General features: G+C 42.8%; 1 protein-coding gene across 1 annotated transcript in view; it reads right to left on the bottom strand.

The window, feature by feature from the left end:
* The window catches only part of SPTAN1 (spectrin alpha, non-erythrocytic 1), a 154,070-nt gene that overhangs the window by 60,474 nt on the left and 79,971 nt on the right, over positions 1-13,625 (bottom strand). The window contains exons 11-22 of the mRNA XM_082263944.1: positions 12,694-12,831; positions 12,507-12,617; positions 10,546-10,623; positions 10,247-10,402; positions 8,559-8,763; positions 8,286-8,467; positions 7,108-7,351; positions 6,889-7,011; positions 4,278-4,495; positions 4,104-4,196; positions 3,691-3,825; positions 1,831-1,979 (exon numbers count right to left, since the gene is read on the bottom strand). Of these exons, the coding sequence (XP_082120070.1) occupies positions 1,831-1,979; positions 3,691-3,825; positions 4,104-4,196; positions 4,278-4,495; positions 6,889-7,011; positions 7,108-7,351; positions 8,286-8,467; positions 8,559-8,763; positions 10,247-10,402; positions 10,546-10,623; positions 12,507-12,617; positions 12,694-12,831 (1,832 nt within the window). The remainder of the gene's footprint in view (positions 1-1,830; positions 1,980-3,690; positions 3,826-4,103; positions 4,197-4,277; positions 4,496-6,888; positions 7,012-7,107; positions 7,352-8,285; positions 8,468-8,558; positions 8,764-10,246; positions 10,403-10,545; positions 10,624-12,506; positions 12,618-12,693; positions 12,832-13,625) is intronic.

The raw sequence follows: 13,625 nt of genomic DNA, 5'->3' as shown, positions 1-13,625 counted from the left end.
TGGCATGCAGTAATCAGGATGGTGGATATGGGAGAGGGAAGGAAGTTCTGTACAATGACTGGAATGAAAATGAAATTTTTTTTTTTTTTAAATCAAAGCCCTAGCTTTTACTAAAAATTGACCTTTTGTTAGAATTCCCAACTGCAATTTAATCTTCTTTAGCTATAATGCTGCACAAACATAGTAATGACTTTACAAGCCTGTTGCTTTAAAAGGTCTCTCTGGATTGGTAGTTCAAGCGCCCCTCTAGTAAAAACCAATTTTTTTTGCAATATTTTTATTATTTTCCACTATTGAAACTTTATTTTTAAAATTTTCTTTAGTTTTGAATAGGGTGGGGAAGGATTCTGTCTGACACCATTGGGAAGATTTCCATAGGCTTTTAGTTCTTGTAGCATCAGGACAACACATTCATCTTTTCTCATGCTACTATCCTGTCTCCAGCAAACGTTTTTCCATTCTATTCTGTCCCTTAAGAGAGGCTGACCCTGGGGCTTTTCCTTTTCAATGGACATTACTAAATTAAATTACACGCAGGCTCTTTTTAACATCCATGGAGTCACCTAGACATGGGTTCCCCCAAGCAAGTGTTTGTATGCGCTGGGGTTGAGTAACTACAACTGCCAGCTCCTTGTCAAAGGAAGAGGAAAACCTTGTAAAACGTGTTACCGCCGGCTCCTTGTCAAAGGAAGAGGAAAACCTCGTAAACGCGTTACCGCCGGCTCCTTGTCAAAGGAAGAGGAAAACCTCGTAAACGCGTTACCGCCGGCTCTTTGTCAAAGGAAGAGGAAAACCTTGTACACGCGTTACCGCCGGCTCTTTGTCAAAGGAAGAGGAAAACCTTGTACACGCGTTACCGCCGGCTCTTTGTCAAAGGAAGAGGAAAACCTTGTAGACGCGTTACCGCCGGCTCTTTGTCAAAGGAAGAGGAAAACCTCGTAAACGCGTTACCGCCGGCTCTTTGTCAAAGGAAGAGGAAAACCTTGTACACGCGTTACCGCCGGCTCTTTGTCAAAGGAAGAGGAAAACCTTGTACATGCGTTACCGCCGGCTCTTTGTCAAAGGAAGAGGAAAACCTCGTAAACGCGTTACCGCTGGCTCTTTGTCAAAGGAAGAGGAAAACCTTGTACACGCGTTACCGCCGGCTCTTTGTCAAAGGAAGAGGAAAACCTTGTACACGCGTTACCGCTGGCTTTTTGTCAAAGGAAGAGGAAAACCTCCTACACGCGTTACCGCTGGCTCTTTGTCAAAGGAAGAGGAAAACCTTGTAGACGCGTTACCGCTGGCTCTTTGTCAAAGGAAGAGGAAAACCTCGTACACGCGTTACCGCTGGCTCTTTGTCAAAGGAGGAGGAAAACCTTGTACACGCGTTACCGCCAGGTCTTTGTCAAAGGAGGAGGAAAACCTCTGAAACACATTATAATACAGAATCAATTGTCCATAATTGTAGAGAGTGCCCTAAAATTGTCCATAATTGTAGAGAGTGCCCTAAAATTGTCCATAATTGTAGAGAGTGCCCTAAAATTGTCCATAATTGTAGAGGGTGCCTTAAAATTGTCCACTGCTTTTTTCTGGCATAGAGAACATCTAGCCTTTAAAATTTGGCAGTGCAGGGATACAAGAAAATGGAACTGTCCCAAAGTCCCCCCCCCCCAATGTATTGTGCAGCATTATAGATTTAAATACTGAGCCCCGTGGCCCTCATTAAGGAGAGAAGGTAACAAAAGGTCAGCTTAATTTGTCATCTCTGAAACTCTTTCTCCTAAAATATATCACTTGTCTCTTCACCAGGCACAGCAGACATAGGCAAACATCAGAATGGGGTCTTACTGTCCATCAATCTGTTCCTGGCGCACCGCAATGCTTCCTTGTTCCTCCAGCAGGTTTTCACGAGAAGCAGACTGTGCGGGATCCAGCTTCTTCACATACGCAGCAGGTACAAAGCCCTGACGGTCATTCACTTCCACTTTCCACCAGTCCTAAAGGCACCATGCAGTCAATTAATAATCATGCACTTGCACAATACATGTTAACAGTTTGCAGAATAATGTTGAAGATTGGCTCAATAAGCGAGGAACAAGCTGTTATATAAGGGATTAGAAACATGGTTACAGAGGATACACACATAGTTGAAAATTTTCAGATAGCCTGCTTTGATATCTGTTGATCCAGCAGAGACACCCCAGCGCTGTCCATACTTTATTGTTCAGTAAAGCGTGGTGTGCATGTGAGTGAACTTTATTGTGCAGTAAAGCGTGGTGTGCATGTGAGTGTACTTTATTCTGCAGTAAAGCGTGGTGTGCATGTGAGTGAACTTTATTGTGCAGTAAAGCATGGTGCTCATGTGAGTGAACTTTATTGTGCAGTAAAGCGTTGTGTGCATGTGAATGAACTTTATTGTGCAGTAAAGCGTGGTGTGCATGTGAGTGAACTTTATTGTGCAGTAAAGCGTGGGGTGCATGTGAGTGTACTTTATTGTGCAGTAAAGCGTGGTGTGCATGTGAGTGAACTTTATTGTGCAGTAAAGCGTGGTGTGCATGGGAGTGTACTTTATTCTGCAGTAAAGCGTGGTGTGCATGTGAGTGAACTTTATTGTGCAGTAAAGCATGGTGCTCATGTGAGTGAACTTTATTGTGCAGTAAAGCGTTGTGTGCATGTGAATGAACTTTATTGTGCAGTAAAGCGTGGTGTGCATGTGAGTGAACTTTATTGTGCAGTAAAGCGTGGGGTGCATGTGAGTGTACTTTATTGTGCAGTAAAGCGTGGTGTGCATGTGAGTGAACTTTATTGTGCAGTAAAGCGTGGTGTGCATGTGAGTGAACTTTATTGTGCAGTAAAGCGTGGTGTGCATGTGAGTGAACTTTATTGTGCAGTAAAGCGTGGTGTGCATGTGAATGAACTTTATTGTGCAGTAAAGCGTGGTGTGCATGTGAGTGTACTTTATTGTGCAGTAAAGCGTGGTGTGCATGTGAGTGAACTTTATTGTGCAGTAAAGCGTGGTGTGCATGTGAGTGAATTTTATTGTGCAGTAAAGCGTGGTGTGCATGTGAGTGAACTTTATTCTGCAGTAAAGTGTGGTGTGCATGTGAGTGAATTTTATTGTGCAGTAAAGCGTGGTGTGCTTGTGATTGAACCTTATTCTGCAGTAAAGTGTGGTGTGCATGTGAGTGAATTTTATTCTGCAGTAAAGTGTGGTGTGCATGTGAGTGAACTTTATTCTGCAGTAAAGTGTGGTGTGCATGTGAGTGAATTTTATTCTGCAGTAAAGCATGGTGTGCATGTGAGTGAACTTTATTCTGCAGTAAAGTGTGGTGTGCATGTGAGTGAATTTTATTCTGCAGTAAAGCGTGGTGTGCATGTGAGTGAACTTTATTCTGCAGTTAAGCGTGGTGTGCATGTGAGTGAACTTTATTCTGCAGTAAAGTGTGGTGTGCATGTGAGTGAACTTTATTCTGCAGTAAAGCGTGGTGTGCATGTGAGTGAACTTTATTTTGCAGTAAAGCGTGGTGTGCATGTGAGTGTACTTTATTCTGCAGTAAAGTGTGGTGTGCATGTGAGTGAACTTTATTCTGCAGTAAAGTGTGGTGTGCATGTGAGTGAACAATTGATAATTCTCAGATGTTTAGATCTCTGTATATATGGGCAAGGCTTGGATGCCATTCTCCAGGAAAGGCATTTTTCATTGGTTACCTTATTAGTGCTATTAAGTAAGGTTAGGATGTCTCCTTTCTTCATGGTCACTTCCCTTGGGCTCTTCTCCTGATAATCATATAAGGCCAGAACTAATTCCTTTCCAGTCTCATCATCTGTTGGTGCAACTTGTTGCTAAAAAGAGGAAGGAGGTTAGTTAGGTGCATTAATACCTGCCAGTCTGCCCAAATATACATGCCCAGTTTTACATAGATGGATGTGTGAACCTGAAATCACAAATATATATGGGGTTTCCTAGTTTGCATACCCCATTGCACACAAGTTAGGAATGCCCAAATCATACCAGATACAGACTTCCTATTGTGTGTTGCGTAAACGCTGGCAGATTGGTGTATGGTGGTGTGAATCATGCATCTCTATTAGATATCAATTTAATCTGTCTTTGTACTTACCCGGCAAGCTTGGGCCTGTTCCCTTAGAGATTGGATGCTACTTCCATATGCCCGGAGATCAGACATAAGAGCTTCATGTTTCTTCAGAAGAGCCTGAAAGCAAGAAAACCATTGAATTAACTGAGTTGACTAACAGGTACATGCTTGGTGTCAGAGCTTGGGGGATTGTCCTACCTCTGCAGAGTCCTCATCTTTGCCATAGTCTGTACTTCCAACAATTGGCTCCTTTTCTCTCATCCAGGACTCAGCTTCATTTGCATCAGCAAAGTACTGCTGAGCTTGGAGAGAATCTTCTAGATCCTGTCTTCGCTGTGATGCCTTATTCCTCAGAGATGTCCACTTATCATTTAACTCCCTCACTTTCACTTTCACATCATCAGAAGCAAAATGTCCTAAGGATGACAGACCCAATTAGTGTTTCCTAAAGTAGGAGAGGTTTAAAAAAGGTTACATTGTAGGTGATACACAACATAGTTCATTGGAAAGACAGCCTTATGCCCAGTACACACGATCCGAAAAGCGGACGACCTTCCGTCCGTTTTGGTTTGGTTGCTAGTACACTCTCAATTATATCGCAAATGAGAGAGGTTACTTACGATACAAATTTTCTCGTACGATGCCCCAAAAGCTTCCGGTATGCCTAACCACGCTGTAGCGTGCGACGGGTCGTTCTTTAGTTTCCGCTCATACGCGGTCTACTGCTCACCATTTTTTTCGTACGAACAACAAACTGATAATACGATTATCGTACGATAGGTTATAATACGATCAAAATTTTTTGCTTGCACGACCGGATAATAATCGGGCGAACTGTCGTGATCGCCTCTCGTAAGCTGTGTACCAACGATCCGATTATCGTCCGATCTTTTCAAAAGCGTTATTTTTCGTCCGATTTTCGGATCGTGTGTACGTGCCATAAGTCTAGAGTCCGCTATCAGAATCAAGCACTGGAGGAACATATCAATTAGAGCAGCAGACTGGATGCGTATGCTTCTATGGGCTCAAAGACCATCTAGAACCTTCATAGAAGCTTAGGCTGAAATAAAGCAGATTCTCACCGGATCTAAAGGAGTTTAGAACAGGAGTGTGAATTATGGTCCTGTTTCTGGTCATGACTGTGCAGCGACAACCAGTACAGCTAAAGTAACTGGAGGTACATTATAAATAAAAACAGAAACCCCACATTTTTGTTATTTAACATTATAAAAACTAGCTTCCATTTCAACATGCAGTCAACAATTCCATTATCTTGGCTTTATTGGCAATAGTACTCTGTACAGTGCATCCGTATTCCCAGTGCTTCACTTTTACACATTTTGCTAAGTTACAGCCTTATTCTAAAGTGGATTAAAACTATTATTTTATTTTGCTCAATATTTTGTTGAAGCACCCGTGGGACCAATTATAGCCTCAAGTCTTTTTGAGTATGATAATACCAGCTTGGCACCCCTATTTTTGGGCCGGCTGTTACGATCTGTTATGCCTAAGGAGAAGTTTGCTCTCTTCGGACCCTGGCATTTGATTTTAACGCTCATGATGCTCGTCTGAAATGTGAGTTTGATACTTTAATGGTCAATAAATGGATTGTGTTTTATGGAGTTACGCTATGTCCCTGTCATCGTTTTTTCACACATGTTAAATGGATATCTGATCCGAGCTGCCTGGCACTAGTGAAGCGACATCCTGTGGTCCATTTTGGTTTTACTATTAAGCCTTCATAGGTCTACTCATTCATTTTGGGTGATCCATTTGCTCCGGTAAGCTGCCAACTTGCTCTCTTTTGGTGACCTTCTCACGGGTGACTCTTCAATATCCCTGGTTTATGTGAAAGCTTTATTTATCTGCTGGGACTTGTGGCTCCTTGAATTCTTATCCAAACACTTCACAGCACTATTGAGAAATTTGTTTGGACAGTGTTTGTTCGCTCTTTTTTTTCTGATTTGCATGGACTTTTTGCTTCATATACATATAACTATTTTTTTTTTTTTGGGTTTGTACATTACTTATTATCACAATAATTTTTGTTGCATTTTTGATCACAATTTTATGGCACTAATGTTATTAATTTATATATTGTTTTTGTTAGCGCTGCACATATTGTTACTATATGTTATATGGGGAATTTATATCTACGATTCCCATGTGTTGCTGCTTCATCCTTAACCATTCACATAGGAGTTTAACTTATTAGCGCGGAAAATTTCCCACATTTATACACTTTAATGATTAGGCCCTTGATAATGATAAATACAGATCAAAGAACAATAATTCTCCTGCGCTCGAGTGGTGTGCAAAAAAAAAAAAAAAAAAAAGGGGGGTGAGTGATCTTATGTGATCTTTGTAGGCACCACCTTAGGTCTTGCCGCCCCCTCAGGACCAAGGGTATCCAAATACACTGAAAGACAAGAGAAGGGCACACCCTTGGCTCTGAGGAAGAGGGTCCTCCCTTGAAACGCGTCAACCAGAAATATGCGGTTACCAGCGCATCATCCAGCAGCGTAGGAGTGTTCTGGCTGCTTTGGAGGCGATTGGTTCCATTGTCTTTACGTGTGCAACCACTATTTGTTTGTGAGTACAATGTATGTTGCTTTTTTGGATTTTAATAAACCTTATTAGTGGTAATGCATGAGGTCGGTGCCCCCTTCTCTTGTTATTGTCTTTCAATGCTAAATACAGCCCTGGACTAAGTCTGAGAGAACGCTGGACTCCATAGATAGAAAACAAAAGCTTTATGCAAACAACTTAATGGAAGCATTATCTGAGAACAATATGCTCTGCCGCGTACCTTCAGTGACCATGTTGTTTCCCTTTTGTGTGACGGCTTTGATGCGTGGCTCATGTCCAGCTATTTCAGCTTGCAGAGCTTGGTGCTTTTTCAGTAGGTTCTGAACACCAATCAGATCCTTGCCTGGAAACAAGACCATTACAAGTGTTAGACTTACTACCCACAAGCCCATCTAGGTCTGCAAAAAGGTGACATTTAGAGTGATAAAAGAGCGGTTACCTCTGTTTGTGGAGGCAGCGATAGGTTCCTTTTCTCTGATCCAGGTCTCCTCATCTTCAATATCCCTGAATAGCTGCTGCAGACGCAGAGAGTCAGACAGTTTCAGTTTGCGAGCAACCATGGGTTCTTTTAAAGCCTCGTAGCGTCCAACCAAAGCCTCCTGCTTCTTCTTGATGTTATCTGCATCAAAATGTCCAGCCTCCTGAAACTGACGTGCCTGGATGGTGATCCCATCTATACGGTCCTGTATAAATATTAACAAGACATAAGAAACAAAGACCTTCGCAAAAGAACTTCATGGTGAGAATAAAGTCACAGTAGCTTCACAGAGGGAGTAAAAAAATGCCAACAAAAAGGCTATAGATCCAACTGAAATTTAAAAACCAATAAAAACCCCCAAAAACCCAGGTGGTGGGGGTACCATCAGCCAAAAAACAGGACTCTAGCAACGAACGGAGCCGCGGTTGAGACGTCCAAGCGAGGTGGCCACCTCGCGGGCTTTCGTCCCTGAGGACAGGGACAGGTCATTTGCGAGGCCAGGGCGTATGCATAGCCTGCTAAATGTTCGATGGCGAGCTGGGATTCCATAAGGCCCTCTGTCCTGGAGCACCAGGACGACCAGTGCGACTCCCAGCTCCGCAAACGCTGTTGACTTCCGAAGATCCAACTAACTAGGCGCAGGAAACAAATAAAAAGCTAGTAGTGCAAGAAAACACTGTTGAATAAAATAAATGAAAGAAGAAGGCTGAGACCATAGCCCCAGCACTGGGAAGCCTATCTTACTCCTAACTAGGCAGAAGACAAACTGAGTTGGGAATGCTGATAGCAGAGGGGTATTGGACCAGTGGGACAGCCCCTATAGGTGTGTCTATGTAAATTACTTTGTTTTTAACAAGTCTTATGCCTAGCTTGCTCCTATGGATAAGAGGTCAATACTCATTGGTGAAGACTGTATGAGTGGGCGGCGACAGTCAGAGGACGTAAGAGAAATAAGAAATATAAATCATTTTGAAGACAAAGAACTCAAGATGTCCTACCTCCTAAAGGATAAAAAGAAATGGGGCTCTATGCAGGGGATATAGCATACTGTTGCCTGCCCATCCTCTTAAAGATGAGACTAATAACCCAGTAGTCTGCTGTGTCCCCCGTGAACATGCGAAGAAACAAAATTTGAGTACCTGGTGAGCCGCCACATCAGCTTCCAGCAGAGCATGCTTTTTCTGAAGGTTCTGCACATTGGTCAAGTCTTTGCCATAGTCATCTGAAGCCAAATGTCCTTCCACCTCATATAACCACAGCTCGATGTCCTCCACATTCCTGTTAAATTGTTGTTGCTGGTTGGCTTCACGCAACTTGATGCCTGGGTAATAAAGCCACAAACATCAGCAAATTAATCTAAAGAAGTTCTCTTCTCCTGGGTTGTGATATTCAAATCCACCTGAAGACCTCACCTTTCAGTTCCGTGGCTTCCAGCAGCCTCTTCCACAAGGTGATGACTTCATTCATACGAGCTGCCACCTCATCGGATGCATAATGGTTGACGTCAATCAATTTCTGTCCGGAATTCTCCAGAGCATCAATGCGGCTCTGGTTGGCGGAGAGTTCAGCCTCAAAAGCCTGGTGTTTTTGCACCTTACCCTGGAGATTGGAGGGATCCTGCAGGAGATAACAAGAGTTTGAATGAATTTACATATACACATCCCAGATATAGATTAGATAGAGCACTAGTAGAGTTGTTGGCAGCCAATTGTTCTGCAACAATGGCAGCCTGTATATTTCCATCCAAAGGGTGTGAACACTATGCATCCCTGGAACCCTAAAATGGCAGCTGATCCGGAGGAAGGTGGAAAACCCTAATAAATAAATAAATAAATAAATATTGTTGAAATGGCTCTAACAGGGGAAAAAAAATGCTTCCCGATTCCCAAAGGCAATTGTAGAAATCCCAACATTCTAAAAAAAAATAATTTCTTCTTAATATTAGCAACCATCAGAACTAGTTCCAAAAGGAAAACTAATGCAATTGTTTTTTTTTTTTACAGCGCAGGGAGAGAACTAGATCTTAAAAGGGGTGTTCCAGCCTCCCCCTCCAAAAATTAAAGCCAGCAGCTACACATACTGTAGCTGCTTACCTTTAGGCTCCATTCACACTACCGCGACTTGACAAGTCGCGGTTCCTTGCGGTCCATTGACTGCTACAGGACCCGTTCTAATAGGGCGACACAAGTCCCCCCGACTTAGAAAAAGGGTCCTGTACTACTTCTGGGCGACCTCGGAGCGACTTGCATAGACATTCATTATATGAAGTCCGTGCAAGTCGCGGTGCACGGGACTTCACAGGTCGCCCCCAATGTCGTGCAGAAGTCGCGCCGCTTCAGTGTGAATGGGGTCTTAATGTTAGGACACTCAATTGTCCTGGAATCCAGTGATGTCGGCACCGCAGCCGATATTTCCATCAGCTGTCGGGTTCTGCCGCCAACATTGCCGGTAAGGGAACCCAGCAGTGTAGCCTTGCAGCTTCACGGCTGGGTCCCTACTGCGCATGCGCGAAGCGTGCTGTGCTCGGTTACTGGGCTGGAAGCAGAGGAAGGAGAAGGAGGGGACCGAACTACTGACGTACCTCGCCGTGGCGAGGTCTGATGAAAGTGGGGATATTTGCCCACAGCTTGCATGCATCTCTATGGAATAACCGACTAATGGAAGTTTATGCAAGCATAAAGGAATTAATTAAGAGCGATGTTAAAGCAGAGTTTCACTCAAAAGTGGAACTTCTGCTTACTTAATATCGGCCCATATTGGCTGATACCGATATGCAATGGCCAAAATATCAGTAACGAAAAAACCGATATCGGTCGATCCCTAGTCCACACCCTAATGCAAAAGGCTCCGCACCCCCATGGTGAACACAGATGGAAGAAAAGCTAAAAAAACAAAAGAAAGGGGTATACAATTTTCCTTTAAAAATGAATGTTGCTATAGCCATGAAGGTATCTGAAATAGTATAGTGTAGACTTATTTGAAGGTCTTCACAAATACATTAAATAAGCAAAACTGTCAAACTGTTGCATCTAGAACCCGAATACTACACTGGTCAGGCAGGGTAACTGTTGGTGTGCACAGGAGATCTCACTGTACTCACCTTATAAGCCTCATCAGTGGCAGTCTTCATCTTCTCATTAATCCAGCTTTTCAGCTCATCAGAGTCCCTGAAGAACTGCTGGAGATGGAAGGAGTCAGCCAGCTGGGTGCGACGGTAAAGGGCTCGCTCGTGGAGTGCGTTACGACGACTCAGGAGCTAAAAAGGGTAAAAGAAAACAAACAAGTAGCATTAAAAATGAATCTCTCACTATTCACTCCTGTCACTATAGATCTGTAAACTGACACGGCAAGAACAATACCTTCCTATTCATAAAGGAATCCGATAAAATCCAGACTTACCGCATCTCTGCGTGTGGCAACATCATCCATTGCATAGTGTTTATTCTGAATGAGCTTTGTGGCAAATTCATCGAGGGCCTATAAAACAGAACACAAATTCAGAGCCAAACATAAGGATCTAAGCTCTAACAAGCTTCTAATGAATGATCTGCAAATTTACAGACCTGAGAAAGTATTGAACTAGCCAAACAACCTGCAATTTCAGAAGGTCATCATTGGCATTCCCTATTTCGCTCATATAGTAGGTAAGGTTGAATAAAGACAATAGTCCATCCAGTTCAACCTGTATAGGTGTACGTGTGTCAGTGTTCATATACATTCCCCATATCCCTGTGCGTTGTGTTCTTTAAGATGCACGTTCACCAATTGTGGAAGAGAGTTCCACATCCTCATCGGCCCGATATAGAAAAACCCCTTGCGCAGCTTAAAGCGGATGTAAACCCCATTAATTAAATCTGATCACATATATCTGTAGTGTTTATTTATCGCTCTCCAAAGCCCTATGTCCCGTGTCTTTCTGCTATTCTGTTCCTCTGTTATCAGCATGATCTATTGACAAGTTCTCCGACACAGGTGATAAAAGCAGCTGGAAATTTGTATCGGGGAAGGGACTTCGAGATAGATTAGCAGAGAGCTTGTCTATTCACAGCACAGCTCTGCAAGTTTCTTCCTTTCTCTGGCTGTGTGTGTGTGTGTGTGTGTGTGTGTCTTTCCTCCAATCAGCTCACACACAGGGTATGCCCGGACTCCCCTCCCACTGCTGAAACCGGAAGAAAAATTTCTAAACAATGTGCAATTTCTAAAGAGTCTAGAAAGCTGATATACATGTAAAAGCTATGTAGGGATATTGGTTTCATCTCTGTGTATCATCTGAGGCGGTTCACTTCTCTGGGTATATGTGAGGGTTTACATTCACTGCAAGGTTAAACTGCTTCTCCTCCAATCTCATTGTGTGGCCCCGTGTCCTCTTACACTCGCTGAGACTGAATACATTTTTTCCTATGCTGGGATCACCAATGAGGTATTTGTAAATCGCTATCATGTTCCCTCTCAAGAGTCTCTTCTCCAGCGATAATAAAATTTAGTGCTTGTAGTCATTCCTCTTAATTGAGGTCCTCCATTCCCCTTATTTTATTGCCCTTCTCTGGACTCTCTCCTGCTCCAGCACATCCCTTCTGAGGACTGGTGACCAGAACTGGATGGAATACTCCAGATGTGGCCTAACCCAAGTTTTTTAAAGTGACAGGATTATAGTTTTATCTCTGGAACATATCCCCTTCTTTATGCATGCTAATATTCTGCTGGCATTGGTAGCTGCAGCTTGACATTACATGCTATTGCAAAGTCTGTCTTCTACTAGGACCCCCAGATCTTTCTCCATCCTTGATTCCCCCAAAGATTCTCCCACTAGGGAATAGTCTGCATTTATGTTTTTAGCCCCCCAAGTGGATCACCTTTTATTTCCCCACATAAAAACTCATTTACCATGTAGTTGCCCACTCTATTATTTTTGTTCAGGTCTCTCTGTAAAATTTCTATATCCTGACGTGAAGCTATTGCCCTACTTATTTTTGTGTTATCCGCAAAAAATGAATTGAACTATTTATCCCATCCTCTAGATCATTTATGAAGGAATTAAACAGAATTGGTCCCAAGACAGAGCATTGGGGTACCCAACTTATTACTCCAGACCAGTCTGAGTACACGATATTTATCACTACCCTTTGGACATGCCCCTGTAACCCGTTTTTCTATCCAAGAACAAACCTCATGGTCCATGCCTGCAGACCTCAGCTTGGTAGATTAAGCAGTTATGGGGAACTGTATCGACAGGTTCCCTTCAATTTCGAACGCGAGCCAGAACAAAAACATGTATTCGCTTTTCATATTTGGAAGGATGCCTGTTGAACTGCACTGTGGACAATGACTAGCATGTTGCAAGAACATAAATTACGTCATACCGTGATTTTCTCTTCTTGGGCGCTGAGGGATTTTTCAAAATCTTCATGTTTCTTCAGAAGTGCTTCCACACTATCCAGAGAATCGCCCAGGTCTTCATTGAGTAAGAAAGCCTGATAAAGAATTGGAGTTTTAGAGCAACGGACTTGGGACTAATGATTTAGTAAAGAGAAGTAAAATTGAGATTACCTCCTGCTTGCTCATCCAGTTGTCCACTTGTTCGGTATCTCTGTAGAAAAGCTGCAGGTCCATACACTGCTCATACTGCTGTCTGCGCAGCTCCCACAGCTCCAGGAGGGAGGTCCTCTCTTCTGACAAGATGGTGAGCTAGAAGACATAGATATTATATTCTGTTAAGGAACACGGTTGATGATGCATGTTAAAAAGATAGAGATCCCAAAGAGGCCTCTTTACTAGCATCGTCACATAGGATAAGGTTAAAGTCTGACCCTTCTAGTGCTTGGTGGGGTGATTCTTCCCTCCATTTCCTTTCTCCCCATCTCTCTTTCATACCTAGCCAGATGCCTACACCATGCCCCCTCCACTCCATCTCCGCCTCTCCACCTTTATTAAGTCTACATTAATTCCACATTTTAATAGCCACAAATGAACGGCCACGAATTATGGGTGGTCCATTACCTTTAGAGATTAAATTCTTCTAACAGCACAACACACAGGCTATTAGCTTAGGTAATAGTTAGCAATATATATATATGCAAATATAGTGTTAATATAATATAGTAAACCTCTGAAGCATGTAACAATGGCACATCCCATAGTAATGGTCATTATTTTGTTTATTATATTCTTACTTAGTAAAATAAAAATCCCTGATGAAGTCACATGGGCGTGACGCAACGCGTAGGGCAGAGGCATACCGGAAGGGACGTCTGATGAGCTTGGCGCTCGTGGATGATAAGATTGTTTGTTTATTTTACAAAGTGAGTACCTAAGTGGTTGTTTTTGATTAAACTTTTAAAATGTTAATGCACTATGGAGACCCCCCTTTTACTAACACATATTATGGAGCCAAGTAAAGAGGTATAGCGAGAGGACTACAGCGGTGACACTTTATCCCTAGAAGCGCTGAGAGCGAAGGATATGCACCAAAAGATATGTAA

This window comes from Pelophylax lessonae (assembly GCF_965119305.1).
Source record: "Pelophylax lessonae genome assembly, chromosome: 7".
Taxonomy (NCBI): domain Eukaryota; kingdom Metazoa; phylum Chordata; class Amphibia; order Anura; family Ranidae; genus Pelophylax; species Pelophylax lessonae.
The sequence above is the reverse complement of the archived record's forward strand: the minus strand, read 5'-3'. Positions and strand labels throughout refer to the sequence as shown.